The sequence below is a fragment of the Neodiprion virginianus genome, chromosome 1 (assembly GCF_021901495.1).
Source record: "Neodiprion virginianus isolate iyNeoVirg1 chromosome 1, iyNeoVirg1.1, whole genome shotgun sequence".
NCBI lineage: Eukaryota > Metazoa > Arthropoda > Insecta > Hymenoptera > Diprionidae > Neodiprion > Neodiprion virginianus.
Genome location: NC_060877.1, coordinates 35,871,364 through 35,885,680, shown reverse-complemented (window position 1 = coordinate 35,885,680; position 14,317 = coordinate 35,871,364). Strand labels below are relative to the sequence as shown.

Genomic DNA, 14,317 nt, shown 5'->3' with positions numbered 1-14,317 from the left:
CGCTGAAAATAATCCTCGCCGGTCTATTATGCCCGACTTACACCTACGTACACCACGAGAAGCGGGTGGTTAGTTAGTTTTTTCAAAGGATTAAGAAACTTCCCTCGTGTATAATCCTTCTTTTTTTCTTTTTCTTTCTTTGTTTTTTTTTTTTTTTTCTTTTATTCCCTTCTTCCACCTTTTCATCTTCCTCGCCGCCGCGTCGTCCGGCATGAAGCAATCGTCTTGCGATCTCTGTTATGAGGAAAAATAAGAAGAAGAAAAATAATAAAGGATCTCCATTGCAGCAGCTCTCTGCAAGCTCTCTGCAAATAGATTTTCCCCTGAAATCTTTACTTGAAAATTCCGACGTTTCATTCCGGTTAATTGAGTCACCGTTCTCTTTAATCAGCATTCATGATAAGGAATAAGGTCTCTCGCGATATAGCGTCTCGAATTTTCCATGAAAAATTGCACACCTCCAGAGGAGAAAAAGAGCGTAACCGTAATCGAACTATTCCCGTTTTTACCGCGGTGAAACCGTGTCGTGGCATGGATAAAATGACGCGCAGTCCAGTTACTCGGCAAAAAATATCGCCAGACATCAATAAAAGGATCAAATATTTTTTCCGTATTCTGTTTATTATTTTCTTTTTTATTTTTTGCACCGCAGATTTCTGAGTCGAGCCAGAAGCGAGGTTTCGGGCCAAACGATGCCTCCGAGGTTTATTTCTGTTATTTTTTTTTTTCCTCCCCTCTCCGTCTCTCGCGCGATAACCCCGAGAGCAAGAATATGAGCATTTTGCAGTTTCCACGAGTGCAGCACAAAGAGGCTCTTGTCTCAAGTATGCGGACTGTCACTGCTTTTGCTGCCGCTACTGCAGTGGCGACAACTAGTCAAGCCTCTGACTAATACCAGGAACGGTTGGGCGAGGTTTACCTGCCCGGAGGGCTGCGCTCCAGCAGCGATAAAATATGGGGAAGATGGGACGAGATGAGAGGGAGCCACGCGCGCTTTTATCCCTACCAAATTTCAACCTGTCACGAACGAATGGGACGTTTCATTTTTTACACCGAAGAACAACCGTCGCACTTCAAACGCTCCGTGTGATTTTCATTTTTTATAACTTTCTCCTTGTCGTCGTTTTGCCAAACTCTATGCTCGATTCGGGCCATTGGAACAACGCACCACGATTAACACTGTTTAGGAAAATTTTCGATTCTTGATTTTCATTCGCAGCCAGTTTACCGGTATTCATATTCTTCAGGTACAGCACTCGTGTTCTCAGTTGTGAACATTGCCCAGGCCGATCGGATATATCGTATTTATAGATGTACGTGATGTATCTTGAACGGAGTTTTGCAGTAAGAGACGGGTGTAAAATCCGTCGATGCCAATTTTATGGCTCTGAACCGTATCCCCTGTAAATTAGATTACAGTCGCCTGCTCACGCATAACGTGCATTCCGTGACGTTATCCTACCTTACCGGCTGTAGGTAACGTAATTTTTCATTTTTACCGCCTGAGAAAGATCGAGGGAAACACTGCCGTTTGCGTTAGTGAAAATCTGATTGATACTCGAAAGTCACGCAAGCTCGGAACGAGAAATCAGGATTTGCGATATCGAGAGGCGACGATAGTTCGACGCAAATCCAAACGCCCCATATTCGCTCCTTTACGTATCCATTATACAGTCGACTAGGTAAATGGGTATAGCATAATACGGGGCGCCTCGCATCAGAAATTCTCTCGTCTAGACGGATATGTGTACGTAACACAAGTTAAAGAGATGACTTCCGTTGCCAGTCGGTTTTATGGCCGGCACGATACACAGACCATAGCGTGAAGATGGACGCAAGGCGTAAACACGGCAACACCGTTGGATGAAAACGGGGTTGCAATAACTGTATTAAAGGGAGAAACTCTGAGCGACATCACTCGAAAAATGGATAACGAGTAAAGATATTGAACGGTCCGGAATTCCCGTCCGACGCTGAGTCGTGTTGTGTACAAGAAAACTGGGTTGCATGTGAACGGAGAGACAAAACCCTCCTTGTTAAATTCATCGATTTATATATTATTCACCCGCTTTGTTTCTCCCATTTTTTTTTTTTTTTTTTTACTTCTTCTATCTGGTATATTCTCGTTCGACCTCGACTTTCCCCTTTTCTCGCTCCAAATCTTCACGGTCGCCACTCGACTTAACGAATTCTTTGAACACCGACGTTGAAGAGGCAGCAGCAATGAGAAAGGAAGATGAAGAAGAATGCAGATCGGTGAAAAAGACAAGCACCGGCGTTAGTAGTATGAAACAAAAAGAAGAAGGAGAAAACTGAGAAAGAGAGACTGTGAAATAGCTGAATCAAACCGACGTACTCGCTCGTTAGCAGGAATCGATGAAGCTACGAAACGGTCGACCAAGTATTGCATTCCAGATGAATACATACCTATAACCTTTCCAGCATAACGAGAAGGATATTGGTATGATTAAGGATCTCGACACTGCCTAGCACAATGACGAGTGAAAAAAAAAATAAAAAAAAAAAAATTGACGAGAAAAAAATCTACGCGGATGTGTTTTTTGCCATTTTTTTTTTTTTTCGTTCGTTCGTTCGTTTGTACCTCGACTCTTGAACGGTTTAATCAGACCCTCGAAGGCCTCGACTAATACAAGAGGGAACGGGGTACCAGAATGAAGAGAGCGAGGGTGAAGAGGAGGAAAAATTACGGCCCGGCAGGGGTGCCGATGCGACTCACGGCGTTGCGGGAATACGGCGGCATTAATGGGGCATGTTCGCCTTAAAAGGAGTTATTTTTGGACATCGCATCCCACCGCTGGCACCAGAGTTCCCCGACTCTTGACTCTTGACTGAATAATTCGTGCGTTATACACTTCGGGATTACACTGTATCTGAGTATAAAGCAAGGATGGAAAGACGAGTTGTTTTATTGGAAAATCCACGTCGAGGCTCATCGGATTCATGTTTTTCGGGAGTAGGAATAAAGATTCGTTTTTGAACCGTTGGAGCAGCCGGGTAATTCATTTTGATTCAGGTGCCGAGCGATGGCGCGAACAGTTCGCAATTAATCGCGATCAATTGGTTTAATTTGAAAATGATTAAGCTTGAAATTGTTTCGAGTGATGCTCTGCAATCTCTCTGTATCTCTCTCTCTCTTAAAAACTTGTTGAACACCCCCGTTACGGGCGTATGTTTCTTTTTTGTTTTGGTTCATTTATTTTTTGCTCCTCTGTACCTGTTCACCTTCTCTTATTTCACTGTAGCAAATAAACATTTTGTCCAAAACAAGAGAGAACCAAGTTGGAGGGAAACTCGGTGGTATTTACCAGGTGTTTGAACAACACAGGATTATACAGAGCCAGCGTAACAGACTCCTTTGTCCCTTGGATCAATACTCTACGAGATGAAAAATTCAAGTTTTTGAAAACGAAAACCACCGAGTACAATTTTTGAGTAGGCAGAAGAGTTTGATTTTCAACATTGAGAATGCAAATTTATCCTTTGTTGGAATTGAGAAAGAAATGTATAAAAATATATATATGTATATGAATGAAGTAAATACACGTGTAATTTTCGATGAAACTTTGAACCTGTACACACACTTGAGAAAACAATATCTTTCAAAATGAAAAACTTTTTTTCAGACCGAAACCTACATTTCGTTCCCCTGTTTTTAAAAATTTTTACCCTCTGTTCTCGTTTGCTTCGCTCGTTTCCTAATATCTGCCCAAAGCTTTTCAGGGTAAAAAAAAAAAAGAAAAAAAAAAATAATGAAAAAAGCGAGAAGTAAGGGAGGGAAAAAACAATTATACGCACGGTTAACGTCTGGATAACGTCGAACTGAAAAATTATTTTACAGCCAGATCTACCGCAGCGACTGCCACGTGATTCGAATAGCACGTCCATTATCAGCGATGGAGTCTGCTGCCACGGAGGAAGAGACGCCTCCGGGACGGGGTTTAGCCACCCTTCAATACTGCGCAAAGTATTTCACAGCACAGGTATGAAAAATATTCAATTTCTCGACTAGAAAGTGAATCAAATAACCGAATTTAAATTCATTCGGGACGAAAGTTTTGTGAAAAATTAAACACTGAAAGGTTTTTTCTAAGCTGCTATGTGTCAGGCCGTGTAGTTTTTATCTGCAAACATCTATATCGCTCCGTAGCCAATTGCGCGTACTTTTAAGGTTTGACGATCGATTGGTTGTGAGACGAAAAAAGCCCGAGGAGAATAGACGAGGTTTGATATATGCAGCGGTGTCAAAACCCGCGTCTCGCCGGTGGCAAGTCGAATAGAAACGTTTCGACGTCTAGCCGAGGATGATACGATTGTATTTGTCGACCTGACGGAGCGGTCTTGGTTTCTGAAACGTGACGTCATATCTCCCCCGCGAGATTCGGTGAAATTATACGTATGAAAAAGAAATTCAACCTATATTTGACTATACACGATGCAGTATTGAACGATTGGCAAGATGCCATTACGGTAAACTCACCTTGATTGAATAAAAACTCCTTCGATTTCCTTTTTCCTCGTCGTGCGTGTTACGGATAGGTTGTATATGAATCTAGCTCAACTGACAAGTATAATAGATAAATATTCTATGAAACATACAGGTATTTATACACTGCACGATGCCTACGAATATTGAAAAACATGTATAACGTAATACAGCAATTCAGAGAATTTTCTCGTCACAATTGCGATGAAAATTGTGCAGCGATAATATCATTATCATACTATCGTAAAATTGAAAACAGATGATAAATTGGAAAGATGCAAAGCGACGATGTGTTGAGTAAAATGGTAAGTAAATTTCAAAAAAAATTATAATATACCACGTGAAATAAGAACGAAACATGCAAATACGTGAGGTAGAAGGGGAATATTATAGTAATGTTCATAATACGAGCAGTAAAGATTGAAGAAATGTAGAGTCTACCTAATTAATCGATGCAAGTACAATGTTAGAACGATGAACTGCTAAGATAAGTAATCAGCGAGTCGTTGATTGCAAAGTTTCGTGACAGAGACTGAAGAACTTCGGAGATTGCGTAGAACCAATTTTCATAGCGGGAGGAGAAAACAAACATCATCCTAAGAAGGCAACTGTAGAAAATATGTTCCGATGTTATTTCTCTCCTCTATTTTTGCCTCAGCCTCCGTTTTATCAGAGGAACGCGAATCCTTTTTTTCCCCGGTAGCGTTTACCGTTGCAAGTTATTTCTTTCGCGTTGTTTTTTTTTTTTTTTCTTCTTCTTCTTGTTTTTTGTTTCGTTCAATATTCCAACCCCTCGGCGAAATTATGGATCAGTTACTCATATAAGGTGTTGTTTTTCTGCCTGATTTATATTATTGCTTTCAATTCGTTTCGTTTTTTGTTTTTTTCCTCTACTTTCTTGCTTTTCAATTTTTTGCTATTGACTTATCGAAGAAACGGGTTCGACATATTCTTCAAATATTCAATACGGTTCGTACCACGGTAATTTCTTGATACACACAGTGCTTTGGTGCGGTATAGTGCAGATGTTACGATCAATTAAAATACGAAAGATGAAATATTTGAAATTGTAACATATGTATAGTCGAAATACCGTGAGAAAAAATAGCGATGATTATTTTAAAAAGTACAAAATATAAGTGAAATGGAATTACAAGTGACGGTGATATTGTTATTAGAGATGATAAAGGTAGAGTGAATAATAATAATAAATAAGAGAGAGAGAGAGAGAGAGAGAGAGCAAGAGAAAATTGATGAGGCGTAATAAGAAAATTTAACAATACAAGTATAAAACGGGCAAAGTATAAGAGAAGAATAGAAAAATAGACAAAGAGAGGTAATGTACTTGAGCCCTACTGCTTTTAGTCGGCATTGATGATCGCCCGGTCGCCTCAACATTAGTCCAATTCCTACCAACACAACAACATGAAACAATAATTACCATTTGTCTCTTACACAACACATACCAACATTTGAATTATGTGAAAATAGTTTAAATTCACTTTCACCCTTTATATCGTCTTCACATCGTCATTTCGTTAAATTTGTCTCCTCAAAATTACCATACGAAGCTCAACACACACAGTTGCATCGCTGCCGATACATAAAGAGCTATTTCAATGAATACGTCACGGATACTCCGTAATTGCGATTCGCTACGATTGGATGAATTTTCTTTTTATATATCCGAGTACTTACTCCCGGAGTTTTCGTAACGTTGAATAAAATAATAATAACGCAGGTTACAACGATACTCATCCAGCGCAACGAATAAATTACAGTGTGCATGTATGTACGGATACTCTTGTACACTAAACTATAATATGTGTATAGACACAATTTACGTTATTTACGTAACATAAGCCAAGCTCGAAGGATGATGCTAAAAAAGTAGAATCCCCTTTTATGGATTCCAGAAAGGTTTGGTTTGCCAATGCCACGCATGCGGCTTGTTTGCGTATTTCATTCGGACCGCCGAATCGAAAAATTTTACCCAGCATTATTCTGAACTCTGGTGAGTTCAAAGCCTCCCCCTGACGTTTCACAATCGGAAACGTTAAGACCGGTAGTCACCTGTTTACAGTACAACATCCAAAGTCTTTCTCTTTCCAAAGTTCCTCGTTGAATCCTGACCCGAATAAAAAATTCACCGTGTCAAAACTGGGATAACAGAAGTTTGACAACGAACGAATGTGCGGTTTGGATATTAATGGTTAACGGGATAGTGGAAGGAAAAGTAAGAAAAAAAAAAAACGAAAAATTAACGGAATTTTTTCTAAAATAGAACAACGCAGCGGCGTTCATAGGAATCCAATAACGTGGTTGCCGCATGACCGTCGATGACCTCTATAGGTAGCCCATCGACGTGGAGTAGTTGGTCGGTATTAAAGCCCGGGCGTATACCTGCAGAATTTAATATAATATGTAACGCGGAATTTGAGTGGACTGCAGTTCTCGTATCGCCGGCGGTCAGGGGTATGGGTTGGATGGCTGAGTGGATAGAGAGAATGCGAGACGTACGAAAGAGGGAGTGTGAAGTGTGCCGGGTGAGGGTTGAGGGGTGGACTGTGACTGGTACGTAATATTATATTACAGAGTTTTGAGGGTACTCGATGACTGCGAGCCGGTTACCAGGCTTGCAGATATGGCCGAGATACTGCCGAGTCTTCGATGCGCCTTGTAGGTTCCGATCCCGAAACCGCCCCCGCCGAGACTCGAGAGGAGAGTCCTCTCGAAAAACGGCAACGGGAGTCCCGCCTATCTACAGCGAACGACTCGGGGCCAAAGAGATCTGGGTCGTTGATTTTAATCTGCTCAAGGGACGTCGAGCCGTTCGGCAAAAATCATCCCACCGCTGTCACCAGATATTCGATTTTCACGGTCCAAAGTGCCCGTTTAAAGGCGGGCTGGTTTTGCCGTTTTCTCATTTTTTTACACCCCACTCTCTCTCTCTCTCTCTCTCCCTCTCTATTTCTTTTTCTCTCGTTTGCCGCAGTCTCTTCAATTAAGTATCATCTGTGTTCGCACAGTGTAAGGTAATCAAGAGGCACGGTAGGCACCTGCGTCATCTTATATACCTATCCTACCAGCCGCTTACCAAGAGGCTTATTATCTAATTCCATCGCTATATAACTGCGCGATTTATACATACGTACGTACGTACACATACTGTGTATAACAATAAAATAATCCCGGTTTTAACGGCAAGGATAACTCACGGACTGAGCGTATAAATGGCCAAGCAAGAGGTGTAACATCGCCACCAAGATATTTTCGCAAAACTTTAACCCCAAATCGAACGAGGAAATTTCCGAAATTAATTTTATCTCCAAATGCCCACTTTTTCAGGGTTTCTATGCGTTTTCGAATGCTGTTTCTGGCCTTTAAGCAAAAAACCGAAACACCGCGTCTACTATTTACGGTAATGCGCTGCTGATCCAAGGATCCATCCGTTTCCACGTCTTGGATTTCACGCCGTTTTATTACTCTCGAAGCCTCTAAATGTTACAGTGCATTCTTTTTTTGGAAGGCAAATGCACGGCCGGCACATGGCACCGTATGAATGGTTCAACGTGACCGAAGCACTCGACGCACTTGACGCACTACTCGAGTTCAACTAGCTCGAAAGCCACACACGCACACAAGTGAACAATGATCCATCGTCCCGTATGGTTTTGCCTTCCGTTCGACGTGAGAACGCAATTATCGACGGGCTTGATGTTACACATCCGTTGATCTGACTTCCCTTTTGCCGCTAGGAATGCTATGAAAATTTTATTCGCTCAAGTCTGCGTCTGGTGTTTATCTTTATACCATCGTGACCATTGTGACTATTAAACAACTAACTTCCCAACGCATGAAATAAACCGATTTCAGGCATCGGCGTGCTCGTTTCTAACCGTTTTCATAGACATTTTGGAACATCTGTTCAAGCTTTTCAAGCTCTCGTTTTGGTTGCACACCGAGCTATGGCAATTCATGCAAATTAACCAAATTCACGAACGGTAATCGATCGATAACGACACACCGCACTCTGAAACAATTCTCCATGAAAGTTGAAAAACTTTCCAAACGTTGCGTCTGCTTCATTCGTTTATCAATTCGATAAACGAATGGAAAAACGTTAGAGAAAAGGCGTAGTTCGAAAGAGAGAAAAAAAATCGAAGCCTGTGGAACCAAAGGTAATTTAATGGTTACCAGAAGTCTATCAAATAACAAATTACACGTAAAAAAGACACGTGCATATATGGGTTGTAATTGCCTCGTTAGTTTACACAAATTCATAATATAAGCTGCAGACCTCGTATACCTAAAGTGGGAACGTTTATGCTTTTTACTCGCGGTTGAACTGAGATCGAGTTAAGCCGGCTTGAATTACCACTTGGAATGGACGCGCAAGAGAAACGAAGCAGGCTCCCGAGGTGCAATATAATGGCTGCTGGTGCCCTACACGGTTCCCTTTTAGTATTTCAAGTGTTCAACTTGTGTGTACCACACAGTGTCTGCGGTAGAAGCGGCTGTAGATACACGAAGATATATAGATATATATATATACCCTGACAATAACTCATATCCCCCTGAACTCCAAAGTCACGAGATCAATTTTAAACGAAGACTGTGTGCAGCCGTATGTTGTACGTATGGACGAGTCACCTCTGTTCCCCATTTCACAGTATGGGTACGTCAAATTTCCTGCGAATGGCACGAATTAATCTTCCGTGAACAAGAAATCCTGACCAGCATTATTACCGAGTTACATACCTACGAACGTTAACATCGCCACAAGTTTGCCACCGAAGGATCCCTAATTTTCTTTCGCCAACAAAAAGAGAATTAAAAACAACTCGTCGCTGGTATGACAAGAGAAAAAAATTACACCGTACAAAAAACCCTGACGGTTTGACCCAGAAACAGAATTCGAGCAAAACACGTAATGCGACTGTTTGAACTTTAAAACTTAGTCAAGGGGACCTCTGCGAGTAAACTCTAACAAATTGGTGGGGAGAATGCAGTTAGGCTGCGATTATTTTATGAAAAGCATAATCTGCCAGACTGACAAAGAAGAAAAGTTGGCAATGTGATGTGTTTCCAACCTGGTTTCAGTTTCTACTTATCACCTCGATTGACGGGTAATCGAAAGAATCATGATACTTGGAAGTGTGTGGAACTTTTGCAGATAAACTCAAGAAAGGCTTGTCTCATTCCGTTCTATCCGATTTCACATCACCGAGTAACTTTCACGCGTATGATCCGTGATACACGTGTACAGACCAAGGGGTGCGATACGTCATTGCCAAGTCGGCAGTAGGGGCGGTTCGTAGGGTCGTACCGGAAATTGATAACGTGCAGGTTTCGGCACTATATACGCTCTTCCGGAACAACTTAAAGATAGCTCATTCACGCACCGGGTTCGAGCTCAAAGCACCACTGCAGAAACTCAAGGAGAGAGATGTAGATAGCGAAAGAGGGAGGGAAGAGAAAAAGAGGGAAAGGGCGCTCGAATGAGGAGAGGGATACAATATGGGTCACTTATCGATTGGGGCTCATGCTGGACTCTGTAATGTCTGCGGCATGCACGATACATCGCGGCGTGTGGGTACAGCCTGATCCGATTGTTGCGAAGATATTATCGCTGCGCAGAAACAAGCCAGCTAACCGTACCGGCTGCATCTGCTGGTCCGGCCGAAAGCAACTCTCTCGAACTCTGAGCAACTCAATAAACTCCGTGTAGGTGCTGCATGCAGTCCGCTAGAAATCCACTCCGATAACTCTGGACTGTACGGGTGTGAGGTCTGGGTCCACAGATCCCAGATTGCAGCAGCCACGCGGTACGGATCTAAAGTGCCTTGATGGATATGCCCGTCCCTTTGACTTGAGACGAGAGATTCGGCGAGCGAGGCATTTGCGACATGGTTGAAGACCTCGTCAGGACCCGAGCGTCTCATCTTCTCCCCTCAGAAATCAACGACTCTTGTCTTCCGAGTAGTAAGAGAAGGGCGCTCTTACTACTCCAACAAAGAGAGATTCGGAACGACACAAGTTCCAAATCCCAGCAGGTTTGACCACCCGTCGCATGCCTACCTCGAGGGTTCGAAGAAAGGGAATTTCGAAGTCGAAAGATCTCAATGACGCTTTTCCGTTTTTGTTTTCGACCCCTCTCGCCTTGTACACTCTCGTTTGTTACACACTCGTCTCGTGAAAATCTCACCGCGTACGAGGACGTTGCAGGTAAATGGAACTTGAAACGCGATGATCAAGTCAACATTGAACTCTGGGCGGTATTATAATTTGCTTAAAAGCGTCTTCTCGAACCATTTCGACCGTGGTTCCGATATTTCCGAGGAGAAATTTTTACCGCCACCAACGAACCAGTCGTCCCAGATATTATTCCACGTGGATGTTATAGGGCAAAGATAACTACGCCTGAGCTTTTCCCACGGGCAATGCTTTCATTCCCTCCGTCACCTAGGATTCCGTCACTGCCGTGCAGGATTTGAATACGTTTTATGTCAATGACTCGAATGAAGTTCCACGAATACAGACCAAAGTCACCTGCTCTCTGGATCTTGCTTTTGATCATATAATAAGAATTAAACTCTAATAGAAATTGGAAACATTGAAAAAAAGACACTATCATTCACTCGCGTCTATGGCATCTCTTTTACAGTCAAATCCTTTTACAAGATGAAGTGATGTTCCAAAGATCAACTCAAGGTTCACATTCTGAAACTCTTCTCGATTTCACACGAGGTTGAAGTTAGTAACGTTAGATACTTTAACAATGCATGCTCAGAAAAATCGTTACTTCGCACCATTAGGATTGTCTGAAATTCAGCCAGTGAATCATAACAAAGAAAACATGTTCATAACTTGAAAAGTCAACTCCTTTAAAGTCGTTCTAAAATTGTACAACGATTTATTCCATGATGTTTCGTTACGTTGACGTTACTAACTTGAGTCTCGTGTTTTCACTAAGTTTGAACGAATTTGTACTTGATTTTCAGAAGACTCTAGATTTGATACATCAGATTTCCTCATAACTACAGATATTGTTGTTCGATGGTTGAATCCCAAGATAATTTATGCGAAGTTATACTTCAAATCAATCTTTCACCGCTGAGCAAATACTGAAGGTGAACAGCTGTCTCTACTCGAATTAACCGTTCACGGTATTATGCGGGGTATATTTTCACCGTGTAATTGCGTAATCGTCAAATGAAGTGGAAAAAACGGAAAAACAGAAGTGAGATGATTCAGCCGGTCTCGAGGAGGTTCTCGTTCAGGCCTGAGAAGCAGCAAAGCGTTTTGAATCCTCGTTTCATTTTTCATTGAAAATATTTACCGCTATCAACGGTATGAATGTGCCGGGTTATAATACATCGCGAAGTCGTGCTACGTAGAAAGGTTCTCAAAATTCTCCACTCGGAATTTCGAGTCGAGGGTTAAAGTGAATGAAGGTGAATCAAAGTAGGCCAAGTGTGACTGAATTAACGAGGAAAAACACGAACCTTTCAGAAAATCTTTATCATAGTGTAGTCTTAGCTTCTGCAAGAATCAGAGTTGCACTTAATGTCTTCGAGCACGTGAAAATGTGGTCATAACACAACATAGACGGCCATTTTTTCCAAAATGTTTTTTCATCATCGAGGCATGATCAAAGCAAAAGAAAATGATTCTCCGCGACTTGAAAATTGGCATTATTCATATATTCATAAACCTCTTCATCCTGTGTCAGCAGTTGCCTCTTTATCTACTAATACTCCCAACAAGAAAACCGAACAATAATTAGCAGCTGTCCTTGAAGCTACTATTGCTATCATCGTTTCTGTGATATCGACCAAGTAAAAAACCGACGAAAATCAATACCGAGCTTTTTTCATACCCATTGATCCTTAACACTCAGGCTGCAGGATATCTCGACAGGAGAAAAAAGTTCTGAGAGGCTGGTGCCTCAATCGAATGGTCGTTAGCCCATTCGATTAACACGATGAAAGGGTCGGGACTCACACCTGATCAGAGTTAATTTTATCGAACTTTTTCTCAGGTTTGTCGTTGAAAAAACTTTTCCTTGTTTCAGTCGTGTGTAAAAAATGTGGCGAGAGTACCTGGATAAATTACCTAATTCAAAAATTTTCTTTTCCCCAACTTTTTTCAAGTATATTTGAAATGCACGAAAGCATATTTGACTCGAGCAAACCCTTCTTCTCAAGATTCTTGATTCCAAATAACTAATCATTCCGACTTCTCGTTAACGACTGATGAATGTTCACAATTCCGGACTCACGAAAAGAATCCTACCCTGCACACAACGCTCAAAAGCCAAGCCACCGAGAAGCTGAGTTAACGACAAGTAATCCCAAAGTTTTGGGCTTGAACTGTTCTAAGGAGAAGTTGACCCGAGACATCGGTCTCGTTACTCCCGTTGAAACGTAGTAGCTCACAGGTGTGTAATATCCATCAAAAAGATGGGATGTCCGTTTCCGTGTTGCCTAACGAGCTAACCGCTGTATGAGATGCTTTGCACACCAAGTTGAACCGGCACATTGGCCAGTCGATGCCAGCCGCTGGATGCACCGTTGTCAGGGAAAGTGCTGTGCAGAAGAAATTCCTCCTCGCGTTACCCGGCTGGTGAACGGAAAGAGTTTTCAGAAAAGGTATGCTGTACGAGAAGAGAAAACACCGAGAACAACGCCCAAGTCTAAGCGGACAATACCTGGAGGGCGCAGTCAAGCATCAAGCATCGAGCATGTAAAGTTGGGTGTGTGCGCGTGTGTATGTTTGTGTATGCATGTGCGCATGTGGGATATACAAAACCGCTGACAATGATAAAAGCCGCATCAAAGAGGCCTTCCTTTTCAACGGACGCCTCTAAACAAACGGAGGGTGCGGGCCAAAGCGAGCGAGCGAGCGAGGCGAAGCGAGGCAAGGGTGAAACTGTTGCGATGAAACCACCACGGGTAGCAAAGAGCAAACAGGAAAGGGGGGCGGAAGATTCGGCAACAAAGAGCGTCGCGTTGGTGCATCGTGTGAAAAATAGTTCCTTTTCTCAACGAGCCATCCGGCTCTTGACTTTTCACTCTTCTGCAATTTCGGGCAGCCGCAAGTCTCCGAATATAAGAGAACTGGGTGAACAAGCGGATGAGTTGCTTCTGACCTTTGCTTCGTCGAACACCTTCGAACGGATACAATGTCGGGTCTCAAAGAGCTTCCGACTTATCTTCGGGTGAACAGACGCCTGGTAACAAGCGAGAGACTGCGAGACCTGCTCAATGCCCGTTGATCTTGATGCATCTTATATGCAGTTTGAACCTTTGAAGCTTTCGGTGCGGAAATTTGCTTTTACCTACTTCGAGTGAAGTACACGGTTCAATACGTTAGTATGTTAGTTAGTACTCAGAAGGTGTAGGTTTCAGAACAAACCACCGAAGAGCTAATTGTTGGATTTTCAACGCCGTGCGGTTGTCGTTGCGAAGTGTTCACCTCGAGCCGATTGTCACAAAAGGAGTTTCAGGTCACGTCCGCGAATATGAGATCGACGTGCCAAATGCTAGCTAAGTAGGGTATATCTGGCACATTTCTCTGTAATACGGCATCACCTTTAACCGGAATTCGGTTCAGTTTCCGAATTCAAAACGGCGCCGTTTCGTCAGGCTGTACATGTAAATGAGCACGCGATAATTACGTTCATGATTGTCTCGAGGTTGTAGCCAAGTAGAGGGAAACGTTCCAGCTGACGGTAAGTGTTGATTAACGTATAAAACCAAAGATCAATTGAAACAACGCTGTTGCTCGGGATTAAATACCGCGTACGGT

At 42.4% G+C, this 14,317-nt stretch overlaps 2 protein-coding genes across 11 annotated transcripts in view; one reads left to right on the top strand and one right to left on the bottom strand.

The window, feature by feature from the left end:
- The window catches only part of LOC124305725 (potassium/sodium hyperpolarization-activated cyclic nucleotide-gated channel 2), a 165,824-nt gene that overhangs the window by 118,979 nt on the left and 32,528 nt on the right, over nucleotides 1-14,317 (bottom strand). The window lies entirely within an intron of this gene.
- LOC124305770 (dynein intermediate chain 2, ciliary) overlaps nucleotides 7,859-14,317 on the top strand; it is a 47,931-nt gene continuing 41,472 nt past the window's right edge. Inside the window, exon 1 of the mRNA XM_046765546.1 lies at nucleotides 7,859-7,925. Coding sequence (XP_046621502.1) covers nucleotides 7,860-7,925 — 66 coding nt within the window. The 5' untranslated portion in view covers nucleotide 7,859. The remainder of the gene's footprint in view (nucleotides 7,926-14,317) is intronic.